We start from the raw sequence: 22001 nt of genomic DNA, 5'->3' as shown, positions 1-22001 counted from the left end.
TTCGAGTGCTCTAGATTGATGAGTTTTTTTTAGTGCTGTGGTTGTGTTTGGAATAATTTTTTGTTGTCGAAATAGAGCAAAAACAGGCAATATGGTGTCTAAAACATAAGTCTCTTAAATTAACTTCTTGTTTATTGAACTGTTGTTTAAAATTAATATCACATTTGTAATCATGCTGATTTTTGTAGGGAGAAAAATTGCGCACTTTGTGTGTGATATTAACTACACTAGTCAACATTTGACGTGGATCAAAACCTTTCTTCAAAGTTGTCCTAAATCCAAAATGGGTTCTTGTCTTAGGACAACTTTGAACTTTAATGATCCACTTCAAATGTTGACTACTGTATATGAAATTATAAATGTTCTGCCCCTATATCTTGAATTATGTGATCATTCTAAATGCGTTTTAATAGACTGAATCATGCAGTGAAAGACCGCACTGTAACACGTGCACTAGTCTTACCTACTAGACTTCATCACGTAATGTATGCATGCACTCTGTAGATGTTTTGTTTGGTTTTTACATTATACTCTAATGTAAAATCACACAGTTAAAACAAGAATTACAATATTATTGCAGACGATATATATCGCACACCCCTAGTGACTCATTGCAAGCTCATGAATAAAGTCACAGCTGAGCTGTTGTGCAAAATTCAGCAGTGTTTTGCTCCTGAATGAATCTGTGTTTTGAACAAATGGGTTGAGTGAATGTTTCAATGACTCATTAATAAAGACAATACCTTGCTTTGTTCTTAAATTGAATCAGCTGGGTTTTTTTAATTGATTGAATGCTTGATTCAGTAATAACAGTGACTTACTACTGGCGGTTTTCATTGTATTTCGTATTTCTGTATTCAGAATGTTATATTTCAAACATTAATCTCATAACATTATGCAATTGTAGTTTTCAGTGTAAATGCATTCATGCCACCTCTGAGCTGCATTAAACAGTCTGTGTAAATACATCTAATGCCTCTTCAGATGCAGATTCTGTGCCACATCTGCAGTGCAAAGAAGGGGCAAATATCACGGCGTAATGGGAAATTTAGTTTCTGCCATTGATCAGAAGGTGCTAAGCACAAGAGCTCCAAGTGTGAGCACAGATTGACTGTCATTTTAACCCACTTTTGGACGTAGTTGGCATGTTTTACTCTAGACTTACCCAACATTTGATTGCTGCAGTGGTGTTGAGGGTGTGTGAATATAGGCTACATGTTACAGATGTGTTCAGCAGAAGACCTGTCCTACGCCACACCTCCACCGGTTTACATTCCTCATTTTCATCTGCTGTCATCTGAACCTCTCCGCCTCGGTCTCTCCTCTTTTGACATGGCTTTAGACTCTTCAGGCTGGAACGAGTTCAGTCTCGGCATGTTAAAGCATACCTGTGGACATGCAGTGACAATGGCACACCACGCTGAAGCACTTGGTTTTACTCTGCTTTACTGTATGTTTAATCTACTCCTGTAAGTGTGAATAACGTGTTACTCAGATGACAAACTGATGTGGTGCCAAGCATACATTAGCGTTAACTGTTCTTCTTGTTCAGATCAGCTGAATGTCAGTCATGGTGGAGCAAGTGTTTGAAGAGGGTCTTGTTAGTTCAAGTTCTATTGATATGTTTATAGCAGGTGTCTGAATAACAACACATCTGGTTTAATGTCACAGATGCTTAAAGAAACTACAGTATCACCCCGTTTAGTACTGATGTTTGTTACCTCCACAGTAACACAAGAACACACACCGGGCCTCGTTCGTGAAATATGATTTACACAGTAAACCCGCTTCTCAAAAGACAATATGTGACCCTGGTCCACAACTGCACCACAAAACCAGTCTTAAGTCGCTGGGGTATATTTTTAGCATATATATTTTTTTCTTTTATGCCAAAAATCATTAGGATATTAAGTAAAGATCATGTTCCATGAATATATTTTGTAAATTTCCTACCGTAAATATATCAAAACTTCATTATTGATTAGTAATATGCATTGCTAAGAACTTAATTTGAACAACTTTAAAGGAGATTTTCTCAATATTTAGATTTTTTTGCTCCCTCAGATTCCAGATTTTCAAATAGTTGTATCTCAGACAAATGTATCATATGTCCGGTTCTTGTGAAACCACTGGAGGTTTGGTTTGGTGATCGCCCTGTACGTAGTGTGGTCTCACTAAGATTTATCTTCCTTACTGCTCCTCACTGTGATTCATTAGCCTTGTTTTGTAGAACAGAAGTACAAGAAAAATCTCTTTCCACTTTTTCATAGGCCACATTCCCTCACATTTCACCCATTTTATAACAATTTTTTTTAAATGTTATTAGTTATTGTATTATCATCATTTAAACAAAATAAAAAATAAACATTAATAATAAATTATAAATAATAAATTGCAATAATACTATTATTTTACTAAATAAAGTGAGTAATTGTGAAAAATACAATTACTCTATTTACATTTTCATGTTTTCATTTTCCTTTTTTATATTAATTTTCTTAATTTTCAACACTAAAATCATACCGTTATCACCTTTGCTTTTAAATAGCTTGTAAAAGCGCTATTAGCGGCTATTCTGTATCAACAAAATACAACGTCAAACTCATTTAGCCTATATATTAATCATAGAACTTTTATTAACAAAACAAATCAAAATACACCTATGTGGTGAGTGGGGCGGGGCCGAGAGCCGTGGGAACGGAGCGAGGCCGGTGGAGTTAATGATAATGAGCGACACCTGCGACACTCACCGGTCTCGAGTCCCACGGAGGAGCTCCGGAAGGATAAAAGGAGGAGTGACGACAGTGGAAGACGAGAGAGGACCAGGCCTGGATATTATTTTATGTTTTGTGTGCGGCAGTCGTCCGTGAGGGGCTGCCGCCGTACTTTTACGTTTGTTTATTTTGGTTATTAAATCTTTAAATGTTTGCCGGTTCCCGCCTCCTTCTTCCCGAATCTACGAACTGCGTTACAACCATTCTATATGCCTAATATAAAATTTAAAAAAAAGTTTAAATTGGTATACAAAACTGAAAACCAGCAAAAACTGTGGAACCAAAAAAAAAAAATAAGAAACTAAATTTTAAAAAACTTCCAAAATCCCAGTAGATAAACGGCAAAAGTCAACAGGGTTTTTCTAAATAAAACATATTTCCAAACAGGCGCTTTTGCATTTCGTTACTAATCTAAAACGAAATCTTCCGCCATCGTCTTGTCTTTCTCACCTCACTCTTCTTGTCAGTCAGCTCAACTCTCCTCACGTGATAAATGAAATCTGCCACTGATCTGATCTCGTTCGGTGTGCTGAATTGAGCAGCCGTGTTCAAATAGTTTTTTTATGTTCTGTTCTCTAACTGAACTAAATTATTTTTATTACCATAAAAAAAAAAAAATTAAAACGGCGGTGACGTGGTGGGCAAGTGACGTAACCGGTGTTGCAGCTTAAAAACGGTATCACCGTAAACACCAACTATCTAGTGTCCAGGCAACAGCATTGTCAAAATGATCCCAGTTCGCACGGATCTGTGAAAACCACTAATAACGCTCATCATGCTCTTAATTCATGCCAGGCCAGTAGCTGACGATGTCACTTAAAGTGCCCCTGTTATGGGTTATGAAAGGATCATATTTTGGTTTTGGGAGTCCCCAACAACAGAACAGGTTGACATTCATGCAAGGTCAAAAAACACTTTCATTGTCTTATAATATGCATTTATTTTTACCTTATTTGCTCAACGACTCCCAAACTATTCGTTTAACGATTCAGTCGACTCTTTGTTTTGAGAGACAATAGCTTTATACACGGTGCACTTTCAGATTTAAAACTTTGCAGGATGTTTTCATTCACTGAAACACTGCATGAAAGATCATTTTCAAAAATCCATAACAGGGGCACTTTAAAAAGGAAACTCGTGCATTCCTATAGCCTGAACATATAATTCACATGTGCACGATGTGATCGCATCACAAATTCACATTTTCATAGTTTACACAGAGATGATAATGGTATTAATTTCAAAAACTTTCACTTTTAAACGCATTTAAAAAAAAATTCAGATCTCAAAATACCGTTGTCATGTAAATGAAGATTTTAGTTGAAAACAGTGTCGTGTAAATGACCCCTTATATAGCATTGTGATTAATATACAGTGATTGTGCATTAACAGCTGCCAACTACGTCAGTACGCAAGTAAGTAGCCTGAACTTATTTACACAGCGCAATTCAGTGACTACAAACTACAAAATGGACAATAACATAATGAAAGCTCAAAGTCCACAGGAATACTCTGCTATATTCCTTTTGAAGCCAAACTGATACTTTTATGAGAAACTGAATCAAATTTCATTCATTATTAACTGATCAAAACAACATGATAGAGTGAATAATGACAGAATTGTTATTTATTGGTGAACTAGTCTGAATTTCACATCTGTCCTCACTGATAAGATGCTTTGAAGCAGAGAGTTTGTGAAGACGTGACGCTGCATTATGGGTGATATAGGCCAGATTGACCTGGTTGTTTGAGTGTTGTGTGCTGGCGTGATTGGTGAGATCCCACTGACTGCGGTGCATCTGAGGACATGATGTGAGGTGTTGCTTCACCACTCACTGTGACTCACTGAACCTCACTGAATCCTCAGCAATCCAGCCAGTGGATCCTCAACATCTTCAGCATTACACTCCAGAAGCCTTCCGCATGACTGGAGATCTCTTCATTTATTACTCAAACTATTAGTCATATTAATAACTGCGAAATAAATCGACATAAAGCAGTTTGGTATACGACGCATTCTACGATTTATTCAATATGCTCGATTTAATAAGACCTCCTGCAGTCCCTAATTTTATCCCTTAAAACCGCTCTCGAGCTAGTCTTAGACTGCTCACTGCTCCTAGAGCTGAATTAAAACAAAAGGAGAACGTGCCCCTAAACTCTGAAACAGTTTACCATTTAGGTCCCCACATACTTTATAGATTTTTAAAAAAATTAAATTTTAAGTGATACTTTTATACCATTTAAATTTTGATGTAATTGGCTTTGTTTTCAATTGTGAATTTATTTTTTGATTTCCTTTTACCTGTTATTTATTCTGCTAAACTTGAACTTGAAACTTAAAACTTGTCTGTTATAATCAAAATTATATATTTAAATGTTTTTCCCCATTTAAAAAAAATAAAATCTGTATGTCTTAATTTGGCCTGAATGTTTCTCTACACCCTAACCTTATTTAGAAAATGCCAAAGCATGAATATGCTAATTACCCCACCTTCACTCAGACTGCTCCACTTCCACTACACAATGGTAGGCAGACATATCTGATAAACTGTTATCAGAGAGTGAATCTGTGAGTGAATGTATTCAAATTCTGAATGGATTGTTAAGCTTAGAAATTGTGCAGAGCGCTCCCTTTATAATCACTAAAATACTGCCACTCATCTTAGTTCATCGTCATCTCACAGAGTTCCTTTGTAATCAGTGAAGTTCTACAGTGCACACTGAATCTCTTATTTTCATCCTGTATACACACTGTATGTTATAGTGAGAGGATTCACAAGCTTGCATAACTCCGCGCTGGTGAGTGGATTCTGACTTGAATGCCTCTGATTGGCCACTGCGTTCATGAATAAGCAGATATGTCTATGATTGATGACATTGCTCAATGCTGCAAAAACACATTGTGAATAGAAACCTTTGACCAGTGGTGTTAATGATATATAAAGCCCTGTCCTGCATGTTGATGGGAAATGTTGCACATTTGTGATGGTCGGAAAGGGAAGTGCATTCAAACTGCATTGTTGAGACTGTAGTTTCAATGAGAGAATTCTCAGCAATGCTGTTGACTGATGAATTCGCACATTGTTGGTCTGTCTGATGTTTGTAATGCGCGTAAACAATGATGAAAACTTGAAGTATGAATGTGAATGTGTGTACTGGTATAGCGTTTATATGCATGCACTGTGCCAGTTGTGTGGGTGGAGTGTGTGTGTCAACGCGTGTCTTTTGGCTTTGCCAGAGCCGTGTCGGCTTTGTGTTCTCTGCCTAAATTTAACCTGCTCTCTTCAACCAAAGTCAATATGGCATCATGACGCTGTAATTTTCCTCCTACAGACTGGCCAAGGCTTTTCTGTGTGTGTAGAGGGAAACGACTGGCGTCTTAGTGCTTATTTTCTTTTAACCAAATTATTACAGTGCAACACAAAGTAGTTTTCAAAGGCCATGACTTACTTTCTTCTGTGGGATGTAGGAGATGTTTAGAAGAATGTCCAAGCTGCAGTTTTCCATGTCTTGGATGTCATGTCAAGCATCTCTGGTATTGCTCCAGAACTGAAAGCTGCTGTTGTGCTTGTTTGTAGGGTCCGGCCAGCTGCGTGTCCTTCTCGAGGACCGGAGACTTCTTCGCCTCGGGAGGTGCAGATGAACAGGTGAGCTCATGTGTTAGCTGCTCAGATGTGAGTATTGGGCTGTGCTGTGCGCATCGTGTTGATGACGTGACCTACTGCAGGTGATGCTGTGGAGGACTAACTTTGACAGCGTGGATTACAGTGAGGTGCTGGAGCAGAAAGGATCTCGAGATGAGAAAGCTTCGGTTCACAGCAGCTATAGAGGGCCGTCAGCACAGGTAAGATGATCACATGATCACCTCTCCTCAGCTTCACTCGACTGTCACATTTACATGACCATACAAACATAATGCCAAATTAAAGCTTTAAACAAACAAAAAAAAAATCACATTTTTGCAAGTGAAGACAAATATATCTTGTAACTGAGTGTTTCCTGCACCTCTGCTGAATCTGCAGCATCACTGCTATATATAGTTTAGCTGAGTTGTGAACTTGTGAATACTGTATGAGAGAGAGAGACTTGAAATCAACAGCAAACCACTTTCTAACCCTGACTGTAATCAGAAACCTTTAATATGTAACACAACATGTGGTCTAATTCAAGATGAGTCAGTGAGAGTCAGAAGTGGACACAGGAGTCATTAATATGAATCAGACAGCTCACTTCCCCTCTGAATCGCCTCGTGTGACTCACAGAATTCAAAGTCTAATTTGTATTTGTATGTGTACTATATCCGCAAACCGTTCATCAGACTTATTTGTATGGCAGCGTGTGTGGATCGTGAGAGTCTGGTCTAAAGAGCACTCATTATTCATGACAGATGTATGAGAAAGATTCACTGATAATGAGTGTGTGGGAACTACAAAATAAATTATAGGTGAATTACATTAGAAGGAAGTTATGTCCTAAACTAATAATTCAATATAAAAATATATCACTCTTTGTGAAGTGCATGCATCTGACAGGCTGTAATACTGTTCTGTTGCAAACAGGACACTTTGTTTTGGACCGTGGCACCCTGGTAGATGCGGACCTTATTAGAGCCCTATGAAATCACTTTTATTATGATTTTTTTTTTAAAACTCTGATAGTTAAAATTCAGACATTCTGTGTTGAATCTCTATTTTTATGGATTCTGTGTTTGATCGTTTAATACAAATTTCTTACCAAAAACAGTGGCAATCCAGTGAATACATACAATTTTTACAATGTAATTTAATTTTTATAAAAATGTAATCAAATTAAATTTGAAGAATTCCTTTCATTTTAAAATTTTATTTTTTTGGCAAATAAAGTCCTTTAGATGTTTAATGTTAAAAATTAAAACATGGAAGAAGAAATGTGATATTCCTTAAAAATATTTTTTAATAAACTTTTATTAGTAGTATTATTATTACTCCAAGTACTTTCTCCTGTACAATAGTTATAGATTTGTTACAATTTGTTCAAGTTAATAATTGTTCAAGTTAATTGTTTTTGTAGATTGTAGTGAAGATCTTTGAGTTTTTGTGTCACTGTCTGTTTAGCCCTGCCCACCGATTCTACGTCACTGTCTGTTTAGCCCTGCCCACCGATTCTACGTCACTGTCTGTTTAGCCCTGCCCACCGATTCTACGTCACTGTCTGTTTAGCCCTGCCCACCGATTCTACGTCACTGTCTGTTTAGTCCTGCCCACCGATTCTACGTCACTGTCTGTTTAGATGCCACTGATTCTACGTCACTGTCTGTTTAGCCCTGCCCACCGATTCTACGTCACTGTCTGTTTAGTCCTGCCCACCGATTCTACGTCACTGTCTGTTTAGCCCCGCCCACCGATTCTACATCACTGTCTGTTTAGTCCTGCCCACCGATTCTACGTCACTGTCTGTTTAGCCCTGCCCACCGATTCTACATCACTGTCTGTTTAGGTGCCACTGATTCTACATCACTGTCTGTTTAGCCCAGCTCACCGATTCTACGTCACTGTCTGTTTAGCCCCGCCCACCGATTCTACGTCACTGTCTGTTTAGTCCTGCCCACCGATTCTACGTCACTGTCTGTTTAGCCCTGCCCACCGATTCTACATCACTGTCTGTTTAGGTGCCACTGATTCTACATCACTGTCTGTTTAGCCCAGCTCACCGATTCTACGTCACTGTCTGTTTAGCCCCGCCCACCAATTCTACGTCACTGTCTGTTTAGCCCCGCCCACCGATTCTACATCACGGTCTGTTTAGCCCAGCTCACCGATTCTACGTCACGGTCTGTTTAGGTGCCACTGATTCTACGTCACTGTCTGTTTATCCCTGCCCACCGATTCTACGTCACTGTATGTTTAGCCCTGCCCACCGATTCTACCTCACTGTCTGTTTAGGTGCCACTGATTCTACGTCACTGCCTGTTTAGCCCTGCCCACCGATTCTACGTCACTGTCTGTTTAGCCCTGCCCACCGATTCTACGTCACTGTCTGTTTAGCCCTGCCCACCGATTCTACGTCACTGTCTGTTTAGCCCTGCCCACCGATTCTACGTCACTGTCTGTTTAGCCCCGCCCACCAATTCTACGTCACTGTCTGTTTAGCCCCGCCCACCGATTCTACGTCACGGTCTGTTTAGCCCAGCTCACCGATTCTACGTCACGGTCTGTTTAGGTGCCACTGATTCTACGTCACTGTCTGTTTATCCCTGCCCACCGATTCTACGTCACTGTCTGTTTAGCCCTGCCCACCGATTCTACCTCACTGTCTGTTTAGGTGCCACTGATTCTACGTCACTGCCTGTTTAGCCCCGCCCACCGATTCTACGTCACTGTCTGTTTAGCCCCGCCCACCGATTCTACGTCACTGCCTGTTTAGCCCCGCCCACAGATTCTACGTCACTCTCTGTTTAGCCCCGTCCACCGATTCTACGTCACTGTCTGTTTAGCCCTGCCCACCAATTCTACGTCACTGTCTGTTTAGCCCCGCCCACCGATTCTACGTCACGGTCTGTTTAGCCCAGCTCACCGATTCTACGTCACTGTCTGTTTAGTCCTGCCCACCGATTCTACGTCACTGTCTGTTTAGCCCCGCCCACCGATTCTACATCACTGTCTGTTTAGTCCTGCCCACCGATTCTACGTCACTGTCTGTTTAGCCCTGCCCACCGATTCTACATCACTGTCTGTTTAGGTGCCACTGATTCTACATCACTGTCTGTTTAGCCCAGCTCACCGATTCTACGTCACTGTCTGTTTAGCCCCGCCCACCGATTCTACGTCACTGTCTGTTTAGTCCTGCCCACCGATTCTACGTCACTGTCTGTTTAGCCCTGCCCACCGATTCTACATCACTGTCTGTTTAGGTGCCACTGATTCTACATCACTGTCTGTTTAGCCCAGCTCACCGATTCTACGTCACTGTCTGTTTAGCCCCGCCCACCAATTCTACGTCACTGTCTGTTTAGCCCCGCCCACCGATTCTACATCACGGTCTGTTTAGCCCAGCTCACCGATTCTACGTCACGGTCTGTTTAGGTGCCACTGATTCTACGTCACTGTCTGTTTATCCCTGCCCACCGATTCTACGTCACTGTATGTTTAGCCCTGCCCACCGATTCTACCTCACTGTCTGTTTAGGTGCCACTGATTCTACGTCACTGCCTGTTTAGCCCTGCCCACCGATTCTACGTCACTGTCTGTTTAGCCCTGCCCACCGATTCTACGTCACTGTCTGTTTAGCCCTGCCCACCGATTCTACGTCACTGTCTGTTTAGCCCTGCCCACCGATTCTACGTCACTGTCTGTTTAGCCCCGCCCACCAATTCTACGTCACTGTCTGTTTAGCCCCGCCCACCGATTCTACGTCACGGTCTGTTTAGCCCAGCTCACCGATTCTACGTCACTGTCTGTTTAGGTGCCACTGATTCTACGTCACTGTCTGTTTATCCCTGCCCACCGATTCTACGTCACTGTCTGTTTAGTCCTGCCCACCGATTCTACGTCACTGTCTGTTTAGGTGCCACTGATTCTACGTCACTGTCTGTTTAGCCCAGCTCACCGATTCTACGTCACGGTCTGTTTAGGTGCCACTGATTCTACGTCACTGTCTGTTTATCCCTGCCCACCGATTCTACGTCACTGTCTGTTTAGCCCTGCCCACCGATTCTACCTCACTGTCTGTTTAGGTGCCACTGATTCTACGTCACTGCCTGTTTAGCCCCGCCCACCGATTCTACGTCACTGTCTGTTTAGCCCCGCCCACCGATTCTACGTCACTGCCTGTTTAGCCCCGCCCACAGATTCTACGTCACTCTCTGTTTAGCCCCGTCCACCGATTCTACGTCACTGTCTGTTTAGCCCTGCCCACCAATTCTACGTCACTGTCTGTTTAGCCCCGCCCACCGATTCTACGTCACGGTCTGTTTAGCCCAGCTCACCGATTCTACGTCACTGTCTGTTTATCCCTGCCCACCGATTCTACGTCACTGTCTGTTTATCCCTGCCCACCGATTCTACGTCACTGTCTGTTTAGTCCTGCCCACCGATTCTACGTCACTGTCTGTTTAGGTGCCACTGATTCTACGTCACTGTCTGTTTAGCCCTGCCCACCGATTCTACGTCACTGTCTGTTTAGCCCTGCCCACCGATTCTACGTCACTGTCTGTTTAACCCCGCCCACCGATTCTACGTCACGGTCTGTTTAGCCCCGCTCACCGATTCTACATCAGTCTGTTTAGGTGCCACTGATTCTACGTCACTGTCTGTTTAGCCCCGCCCACCGATTCTACGTCACTGTCTGTTTAGCCCCGCCCACCGATTCTACGTCACTGCCTGTTTAGCCCCGCCCACAGATTCTACGTCACTGTCTGTTTAGCCCCGCCCACCGATTCTACGTCACTGTCTGTTTAGCCCCGCCCACCGATTCTACGTCACGGTCTGTTTAGCCCCGCTCACCGATTCTACGTCACTGTCTGTTTAGGTGCCACTGATTCTACGTCACTGCCTGTTTAGCCCCGCCCACAGATTCTACGTCACTGTCTGTTTAGCCCCGTCCACCGATTCTACGTCACGGTCTGTTTGGCGGACAACTCATTTGTCCGTGTTTCACCCCGTCTTGAATCACACTCACGGAAAGCGCTCGAGAAACAGTATCTCTTCCACGACTCGGTACGCTTTCAACTTTTTTTTTTTTTTTTTTTTTTTTTTTTTTATAGTAAGATCAAGAGACTGTACGACAATCACGTTACATGATTTGACAAATTTTTACGTAGAGAGTGTGACAGCTCACCGCATAAAAAAAAAAAAAAAGATTCATGTTTTCATAACCACTGGCCAAATTCAAAAATGAAATTAAAATTAAAACATCATTGAGAGCAAGGGGGCCCCCTGGTGTTCTGCGTATAGGGAGGATCGGCTCTGGTTTTAGCCTAAAAGTGAAGATGCCAAAAGGAAAGTTTGTTAAGAACTAAAATCACAAAGGGCGTTAAGATGTCTTTAACCTGTTAACCTTTGCCAGAGCGACGTCGCACTGAACGCTCTGTTTGCATGTGTCATTGTTTTCTAATAGAATAAATGAAACGGGACAAAGTTAATCTTGGCAAACTATATATCATTCTGAGGGTCTAAGCCTCAAGCATCGACGATAGATCGCTGTTTTCCGATGGCAAGCTTATAAGGAATGTATTTGCTACATCTGTGTAAGCAGTACACATCAAAACAGGCAGAATAAAAAAGCAGTACGTACCAGATTCATTGTAATAACGAGTCACAAACGCGTCCACTGCTGAAATCCCAGTTTAGTTAGAGAGGTAAGGGTCCACAGAACAACATCCCAGCGAGCACTTTTAGTCCAGCGAAACAATAACGTTGTAATAAGGATGAATATTCCTTTGTTTAAGTTTCATTTCTTCGGGAGAGTTATTGTTCGCGTCCGTTATGGAATAAATTACGCTCAAAAACAGCATCTTGGTAGTAAAAAAACAACACTGTGTTGCAGCATACAGTTTTACAAACAGAATGAGATCATCCACGGAAAGAAAAGTCTCAGAAAAGTGGAATATAGATTATTTGAATTTGGCGCTCTCTCCTGAAAGCGTGACGCAGGCTATGACGCAGCTGTCATCTGAGCGGGGCGTAACTTAGCGATCTGCTTTTTACATAAACTGTTTTTTTTTTCTTCTACATTTTTTATATGCGTGTGTGTGTGTGTATTGTGTGGGGAATGTGGCCGTATCTGCATGATTATAATCTGTATGGACGAACATCAGCGTGTTTATTACCGACTCTATGACGGCTATCATTGTGATTCATTGATCAGCTATTATTGATTATATGGCCCATCTGTATGATTATCATCTGAATGGAAGCACATCAGCGTGTGATTACTGACTCTATGACCATGTCTGCCAATATCACTTCATGTCTGGCAATCAGAATACTTCAGTATACATGCTATATACAAAGCATTTTTTTCCTTTTTTATTACTCAAATAATTATTTTTGTATTTTTTAGTGCTCAAATCACTTATATGATGTCTAAAATTCTGTCTATTATTTTATAATTGAAAAACTATGCAGGAATATGTATAATGACTAAAATAGCTTGTATAATTCTGCAATACATTTGGTGGTTATTTTTCCTCAAACAGGGGGGGTGGGGGGACTATAAATAACTTCAGAAAAAATATTGCAGGAATCTCATTTTTCATGGTATCTTCTTCAAATTTTAAATATAAACTCATGAGACACGTGGCTTTCAATCCATTACTTTTCTGGATTGCTCCAGGACTTATTTCATGTATTTTTGTATATGAAATAAAAAAACATTCAGTGTGGAAAAATATTTTAAGGCACGTCAACTTTTTATCTTTTTGAACATTATCAACTCTGGATGATAGATAGTAAAGCCTAGAGTGTCGTCTTTCCAAAGATACCTAATTTGTTTGTGTAGCACACTTTGTCACGAACTGTTACCGTTTTAATTTAGGTAGGTTATTTTCACCTGTGAGGCCCACAATGGAGGGCGAAGGTTAACAGGTTAATACTCCCTGAATTACAAAGAAAAGTGCTTTTTCCTATTATTGAATGGTCACCACTGGCATATAATGCAACAAAGATTGCCAAAGTCAACAGATTTTACTATAAACCTACCAATCTCTGTGTAAAAATAACAATGATGCTGCACTCTTTCTGAAATCACTCTTTCTGACTGCATATTTTGGCTTTCCTCAATAGACCGGTTTATTTTTCTTCAGAAAAATATTAGCAAAATCAAAAATTTGAGCTGGGGAAGTTTCTGAAATTTGGTTGATTTGACACGAAATGACCCAGCAGTCTTTGTGTACGTTAATGCTCACAGAAACTCATTCATGTCGTCTTTTGATATTTAGGATAGTTCACACAAAAGTGAAAATTCGGTCATTAATTACTCACCCTCATGTCGTTCCAAACCTGTAAGACCTTTGTTCATCTTCGGAACACAAATTAAAGATAATTTTGATGAAATCTGAGAGCTTTCTGACCCTCCATAGACAGCAATGCAAATGAAATGTTTCTAGGCCCAGAAATGTACATCTTTAAAACCGTCCATGTGACATCAGAGGTTCAACCGTAATTTTATAAAGCTACGAGAATACTTTTTGTGTGCAAAGAAAACTAAAATACTGACTTTATTCAACAATTTCTTCTCTTCCCTGTCAGTCTGCCACCATTCACGAGAGTACCACGATGCATTTTTCTGCTTATAAACCAGATGCAGCACATCGTCAGCACAGCATGCATGCATCCTCCTTAAAGTCCTTATTTTTGTTTCCTTTGTGCACATAAAGTATTCTCGCAGCTTCATAAATTTACAGTTGAACCAGTATCACATGGACTGTTTTAACGATGTTACTACATTTAAACTTACTTTAGTCTTACTACGTTTCTGTGCCTTGACTGTGGTAGGACCCTTACTGTCTAGGGTCAGAAAGCTCATGGATTTCATCAAATATCTTAATTTTTGTTCTGAAGATGATAGTTTTATGGATTTGGAACTACACGAGGGTGAGGAATTAATGACAGAGTTTTCATTTTTGGGTGAACTATCCCTTTAATTGTACAGACCTACTTTTTATTTATGATTCTAAATTGTGCCAAATTCCATAACATTCTGCGTTATACAGTAAATTCTGTTTTTATGATTCTGTGATTGCATCTGAGTTTTTCACATCATAGGGCCCTGCCTTTACACGACGAGCGTACTAAAAGATATCACATGCTGCTAAAATAATCAGCACAAGCTTCTGTTGTCTTGCCTGAATGTTTTAAAAGATGGAGAGACAATGGGACAGATCAGCTGTAACTGCTGGGTTTCTGCGAGTGTTCTGAGTGTTTTCTGGGCAGATGCTTGCGGGTTTGAAGGACAGTCAGTTTGAGGTTTGGTGGATGTGGCTTGAGAGTGGTTGGTTGGGGATTCTGAGGCATGTGGGATTCCCAGCATTAGTAAATCCTGAGAGGCCTGCATCGCTCTGACTGTATCAGATCATGCTGCTGTTTGTTCTGCCTCATCACACCAGTGATCGACTGAAGACAGCCCCCAGTGTCAGCTCCTTTCACAAACCTACAGAAAATCCTTTCCAACCACATCAGAATGAGGAGAACCGGCCGACCGTGAGCGTCTCATCAAACAAACGAGAGTGCAGTCTGCTCTTTTGAGTGAGCCACATAAATTACACTAAGAAAACTGTAGTAACAATAACTTCATTGAAATCATAATAATATTAACGGGAATCTGAAAGCAGTCGGCTGTTCTATAAACACAAGATACAGTGGGTACGGAAAGTATTCAGACCCCCTTAAATTTTTAACTCTGTTATATTGCAGCCATTTGCTAAAATCATTTAAGCTAATTTTTTTCCTCATTAATGTACACACAGCACCCCATATTGACAGAAAAACACAGAATTGTTGACATTTTTGCAGATTTATTAAAAAAGAAACACTGAAATATCACATGGTCCTAAGTATTCAGACCCTTTGCTCAGTATTTAGTAGAAGCACCCTTTTGATCTAATACAGCCATGAGTCTTTTTGGGAAAGATGCAACAAGTTTTTCACACCTGGATTTGGGGATCCTCTGCCATTCCTCCTTGCAGATCCTCTCCAGTTCTGTCAGGTTGGATGGTAAACGTTGGTGGACAGCCATTTTTAGGTCTCTCCAGAGATGCTCAATTGGGTTTAAGTCAGGGCTCTGGCTGGGCCATTCAAGAACAGTCACGGAGTTGTTGTGAAGCCACTCCTTCGTTATTTTAGCTGTGTGCTTCGGGTCATTGTCTTGTTGGAAGGTAAACCTTCGGCCCAGTCTGAGTTTCCTGAGCACCCTGGAGAAGGTTTTCGTCCAGGATATCCCTGTACTTGGCCGCATTCATCTTTCCCTCGATTGCAATCAGTCGTCCTGTCCCTGCAGCTGAAAAACACCCCCACAGCATGATGCTGCCACCACCATGCTTCACTGTTGGGACTGTATTGGACAGGTGATGAGCAGTGCCTGGTTTTCTCCACACATACTGCTTAGAATTAAGGCCAAAAAGTTCTATCTTGGTCTCATCAGACCAGAGAATCTGATTTCTCACCATCTTGTGGTCCTTCAGGTGTTTTTTTGTGTCTTGCACTGAGGAGAGGCTTCCGTCGGGCCACTCTGCCATAAAGCCCCGACTGGTGGAGGGCTGCAGTGATGGTTGACTTTCTACAACTTTCTCCCATCTCCCGACTGCATCTCTGGAGCTCAGCCACAGTGATCTTTGGGTTCTTCTTTACCTCTCTCACCAAGATAGCTCTTCTCCCCCGATAGCTCAGTTTGGCCGGACGGCCAGCTCTAAGAAGGGTTCTGGTCGTCCCAAACGTCATCCATTTAAGGATTATGGAGGCCACTGTGCTCTTAGGAACCTTAAGTGCAGCAGAATTTTTTTTGTAACCTTGGCCAGATCTGTGCCTTGCCACAATTCTGTCTCTGAGCTCTTCAGGCAGTTCCTTTGACCTCATGATTCTCATTTGCTCTGACATGCACTGTGAGCTGTAAGGTCTTATATAGACAGGTGTGTGGCTTTCCTAATCAAGTCCAGTCAGTATAATCAAACACAGCTGGACTCAAATGAAGATGTAGAACCATCTCAAGGATGATCAGAAGAAATGGACAGCACCTGAGTTAAATATATGAGTGTCACAGCAAAGGGTCTGAATACTTAGGACCATGTGATATTTCAGTTTTTCTTTAATAAATCTGCAAAAATGTCAACAATTCTGTGTTTTTCTGTCAATATGGGGTGCTGTGTATACATTAATGATGAAAAAAAATGAACTTAAATGATTTTAGCAAATGGCTGCAATATAACAGAGTGAAAAATTTAAGGGGGTCTGAATACTTTCCGTACCCACTGTATATAAGAGATTTGTTAGAGGTGTATCAAACCAACTAGCTGTTAACTAATTCATTGATTCGGAAAAGTCTAACTTTATTACGTAAGGATTAAATACAGTAGTGTCTTTAAAACAGTCCAACAAAGGAATGCATTTGCATTTATTTATTTATTTGCGAAACTTAAATTTCAACACATACAACAAGTTGAAAAAAAAAAAGCCATTTATTTTAAAATTGTTCTTCAATGTGGGGAGTTTTTTTAAGAAGTGATGATAATAGTAAACATAAATCTAAAGCAAATATTCAATTTTTTCAGTTGGGTTTATTTTAAGGGATCTTGCTTTGTGAATGTGGTAGTAACGAATTGAGTTTAAGATGTACTCTTTATTGCCAGAACCGTCACGTCACAATATTACATATTGTGTATATCTGGGGAAACACACACTCACACACACACACACACACGCACACACCTCACTCTGTAGGATTTATAAGCGTTTTGAAAAGTGGGGACATGGGTCAATGTCCTGAAAAGTCACCTTCACCTTGTAATACCTGTCATACCTGTGTCATTATACACATTTATGTCCTCATTTGTCACAAAAACACACGCGCGCACGCACACACACACACACACACACAGACAGGAAATAAGAACTAATTTTTAACTGTGAAATTAAATTCTGTGTTGGGCAGCTACATCAAATCGGTACTGAGCTATTAGCTGCCTGTAATTCAATTAGTGAAACTACAGCTTCACCTGTTTCAGAAGCAGTTAGCTAGTCTACAGCCTACTAACAACTAGCAGCTAAAGCAGTTCATTAAGGGAACACTATAAAGGTGCAGATTACAACATTGATCTTGTATAAAACCTGATGATCTCAATCAAGATGAGAGCATAAAATGTGCCTGAACACATAAAACTGTAATAAACACCCTAATATCTGAATCATAATGAAATATTTCTCTCATTACTCACGTAAACACTGTGCAGGGAACACTTCGGTATGATGATGACTCAAATTTATATCGGCCTTTTGAACCGCTTGGTCTAAAAATGAATCCGTCTTCCTCTATGCTATTGCACAATATGAGACAGAAATTCATGCTGTGCTTCTACGCCACGCTACTTCATTTGACTTCAGAAATCTAGATCTGATAAACTGAATTTGCCCTTGCTGGCAGTGTCACCATGGTATAAGCGGGATAATCCATAAAGAGTATCTGTTGCACTGTTTTAATGCACTCCGCCGAGGCTTCAATGTTGGGATCTGTGTAAAAGCATTTATTCAGAGCTCTGCACTTCTCTTTTTAGGAGCATTTTTGAAGTAAAGCGATTGTAAAGTGATTTACAGGGGCTTTTTTGTTTTTTAACCGTTGTAATGGAATTTTTCTTATTTTATTAAAAGGATGTCATCTTTTGTCAAATAAAAAAAAAAAAATATATATATATAAAAGCTTTTTACAATTTCTAATTAAAACCGTAGAATAAGAACAAGGAGAGTAATAAGAATGTTACCAATCATATGAAATCAGTATTAGCAAAATTAATTTGTACTACAGAGGTGGCACAAACAAAAATGGCTTGTTGGTCTGTTTTCAGATGTTTAACGAGGCTCAGAGGTGGCATGAGTGCAATTAAATTAATGTTGAGATTAATGTTTTAAATATAGAAATATTAAATGATTTAAATAACTGAAATTTAACTTTAAAAATGAAACTCAAACTGCCAGTAGGTGGCGGCAAGTCACTTGATGCTATCACTGAATTGTTTATTCAATTAATTAGTTTGAACGGCTGATTCATTCAGGAATGAAGTACGTGACTGTCTTTATGAATGTGTAATTGAATCATTGACTCACTAGATTCGTTTATAAACACACGTTCATTCATAAGCGAAACAACGCTGTGTTTGCTTTTAGAGATGTGCAGCTGCTCAGCTGTGACTGCTTAAATCTATTTTTGATGAAGTAGAGCAAAATCAGACAATAGTGTTATAGTCAGACAATGTAAGTCACTTAATATTGACTTCTTGTTTATTGAACTGTTGTATTAAATCAGAAGGGCCTATCGCATTTATTAAAAGCTGTCACTCCTTAGTTCATCGTGATCTCATAAACTTCCATTATAATCAACAAAGCTCTCTAATACTACATTTAGTCATTTAGCAGATGCTTTTATCCAAAGCGACTTACAAATGAAGACAATAGACGTAATCAAAACCAACAAAAGAGCAATGATACGCAAGCGCTTTAACAAGTCTCAGTTAGCTTAACACTGTACATGCAGCAAGTTTATTTTTTTATTGTATAATAAATAAGAAAACAGAACAGATAGAATAGAAAAAGAATTGTGTGAGCCAGTGTTAGAGGCCTTTTGCTTTTATTAATTGTATAATAAATAAAAAGAAAAGAGATGGAATACAAAAAGATTAGAGAAGTCTAAAAGGGACGTTTTTTTTAGAATTATAATAGAGAGTGCTAGAGTTGGAGGGTCAAATAGAGATGGAAGAGATGTGTTTTCAGCTGATTCTTGAAGATGGTTCAGGACTCAGCTGCTGGGATTGAGTTGGGCAGGAGGGAACAGTTCATGTAAAAGTCTGTGAAAGTGATTGTGTCTCTTTGGGCTGAACAATAAAGCCACGTTCACTTGCAGAACGCAAGCTTCTAGAGGCACATAAGTCTGAAGTAATGAATATAGGAGCAGAGCCAGTGCTGGTTTTGTAGGCAAACATTAATGCCTTGAATTTTATACGAGCAGCTAATGGTAGCCGGTGCAAACTGATAAACTTAGATGTGACGTGTTCTTTTTGGCTCATTAAAAATTAATCTTGCAGCCGCGTATCATACTGCACAGTGAATCTCTTATTTGCACCGTCTACACTTTGTTATAATAATAAGAGGATTCATGCACTGGCAGAGCTCGGCACGGAACAAAACGGCGGTTTTTGAGCAGTGAATGAATTCTGCAAATGTGACTGAAATGGTCGCACTGTAGAGCCCTGTAATTGCACATTTATTGTCTCTTTCATATCACTGAATCCCTACATTAGACAATGGAGAGGTGACTTACTGACGGCGTGTATCTGCGTCGCCTCAGCTGCTCTGGACGAGAGGAGATGGTAGACTGACCTTCACCGGGTCTCGTGTTTAGATAATGGCCTCCAGACCTCCATTGATTGACTATTTTTACCAGCTCCTTTGAACATGCTGCTGGACGACGTTGGGGAATGGAAGAGCACACCATTACGGCAGATAAATATTAAATGCTGTCATCAGGTGTAGGTGTTGTGGCGCCGGTGGCTCGTGTAGAGTTACATCTCTGTGTTTTTAGGGCCGCAGTGTTACTTACATCAGTGAAGGCACCGAACCGCTGCTGTCTCTGGACCCCGTGCGTCTCATGCCCACCTGAGCTCGCTTTCACGCAGATCAATGGCATTGAGCTTTTAGGTGAGGCTGTAAAAGGAACCCGCTCTTCTTGCGTTCCTGTGGTTTGTGCATCTCAGTAACAGCAGACTGACTGGAATCAGAATGCACCCTGTTTACTTCATAAATACACACTCCTGGCCTTACAGCAGAAGCTACGGCAAAAAAAAAAAAGGCTGAAAATGTGCTCACCTTCAGGCCGTCCGAAATCAGGTTTGTAGAAATATGTCTCTGCATCAGTGTCTCAGCAATGGATGCTCTGCAGTGAATGGGTGCCGTCAGAATGAGAGTCCAAACAGCTGATAAAAACATCACAATAATCCACACCACTCCAGAACCTGATGAAGAAACTAACCCATTTTGGGTGAACTTCCATCAAACTATTAACTCTGTGTCTGAAAGCACTTTGCTTTTCTTCTGAGCATCATGTTATGAAGTAAAAAGGAAGTCTTTTTATTAGATGAGCAAAAAGAATTAGATGTCATTCTTGAGCATGTCATAAGTAATCAGCGGTCACGCGTGTCACGGCCATGTCTCTTACACACACGTGCTCTACTGAGAGAGCTTTTAGCTTCATGTTAATCATGAGCGTGCACTCGTCCATTTAGAGGCGGATGAGAGATTTCTGTGACACTCTGTCCAACCATTACTGTGTGTGCTGTAAATGTCAAACTCAAATACATGGTAATTCACAGAAGTACTTTCTGCAGGCTTCTTAATGGCCTCTGATAGACTCATCATTACACTTGACAGAGGTAATTATAGGAACCTGGGCACATGTCTTTATGAATGTTCTGTCCCTATTTCCTGGAAATGTTAAATGCTGCTAATATTCGGCCGTAGTCTGACTCTTCAGAGTGAGCATGGCGAGTTCATTAGACTCTGGATTAGGGATGTGTATGTAGATCACTGTCTGCACATGGAGTTCTCGCTTCACACTCTTTATTAATTGTCATATTGGGTCCTGTCTGAAGATTATACAGCACACGGAGCTCACGAATTTCAGTTCATTACACTGGAAGAGAGACCACACTGATAGCACTAGCTGTGTGCAAGATTTTACTATTTTGTGACTAGAGTCTGTCATTGATTAATGATTTTATTTATTACCAATCAAATGGCTTTAAACTTTTTTCTTTTTTGTGGCCATTGTTAGATTTTTTTACTTGGTATGAGGTATTATCACGATATTGAAACAAGTTGCAAAAAAGTTGTCATAATACAGTGTAACAGGTTTAATAACTTTTTTATTAAAACAAAAAATAACTGAACATTTAAATATGATAAAGCAATAGACAAATTTAAAAAGTGAACGGATGTGGTAACACTTTACAATAAGATGTCATTTGTTAACATTAGTTAATGTACTAACTAACATGAACAAACAATGAACACTACATTTACGGTATTACACTATTTATTCATCTTTGTTAACGTTAGTTAATAAAAATGCAGTCGTTCATTGTTATTTCATGTTAGTTTGTAGTGCATTAATGTTAACAAACACAACTTGTGATTTTAATAATGCATTAGTAAATGCTGAAATGAACATGAACTAAGATTAATAAATGCTGTAGAAGTATTTCATGTTAGATGATTTGGGGATGATGTTAGGGATTTGAAGAGTTCATGTTAACTAATGTTGTTAACTAATGAACCTTATTGTAAAGTGTTACCACAAGTTTAGGTCCTCCGAAGTTAATCTACTCTTCTTTGTGGTTAAGGCTAGAAGGATACAGCTGCAGGGCACGCGCACAACAATATAGCGCCATTTCTGTCACACTGTACAACAATAATTACTGTTTTTGTATTGGTTGGGGTAGGTGTAGATGTTAATAAAACACAATGGAATGAGCAATAGCTACATTTGTTACAT

The 22001-nt window shown here is 40.1% G+C and overlaps 1 protein-coding gene across 2 annotated transcripts in view; it reads left to right on the top strand.

The window, feature by feature from the left end:
- The window catches only part of poc1a (POC1 centriolar protein A), an 84599-nt gene that overhangs the window by 19682 nt on the left and 42916 nt on the right, over positions 1 to 22001 (top strand). For both annotated transcript variants that reach the window (XM_079397169.1, XM_079397170.1), the window contains exons 8-9: positions 6356 to 6424; positions 6505 to 6621. In XM_079397169.1, coding sequence (XP_079253295.1) covers positions 6356 to 6424; positions 6505 to 6621 — 186 coding nt within the window. The remainder of the gene's footprint in view (positions 1 to 6355; positions 6425 to 6504; positions 6622 to 22001) is intronic.

The sequence above is a fragment of the Barbus barbus genome (genome assembly GCF_936440315.1).
Source record: "Barbus barbus genome assembly, chromosome: 37".
NCBI lineage: Eukaryota > Metazoa > Chordata > Actinopteri > Cypriniformes > Cyprinidae > Barbus > Barbus barbus.
The sequence above is the reverse complement of the archived record's forward strand: the minus strand, read 5'-3'. Positions and strand labels throughout refer to the sequence as shown.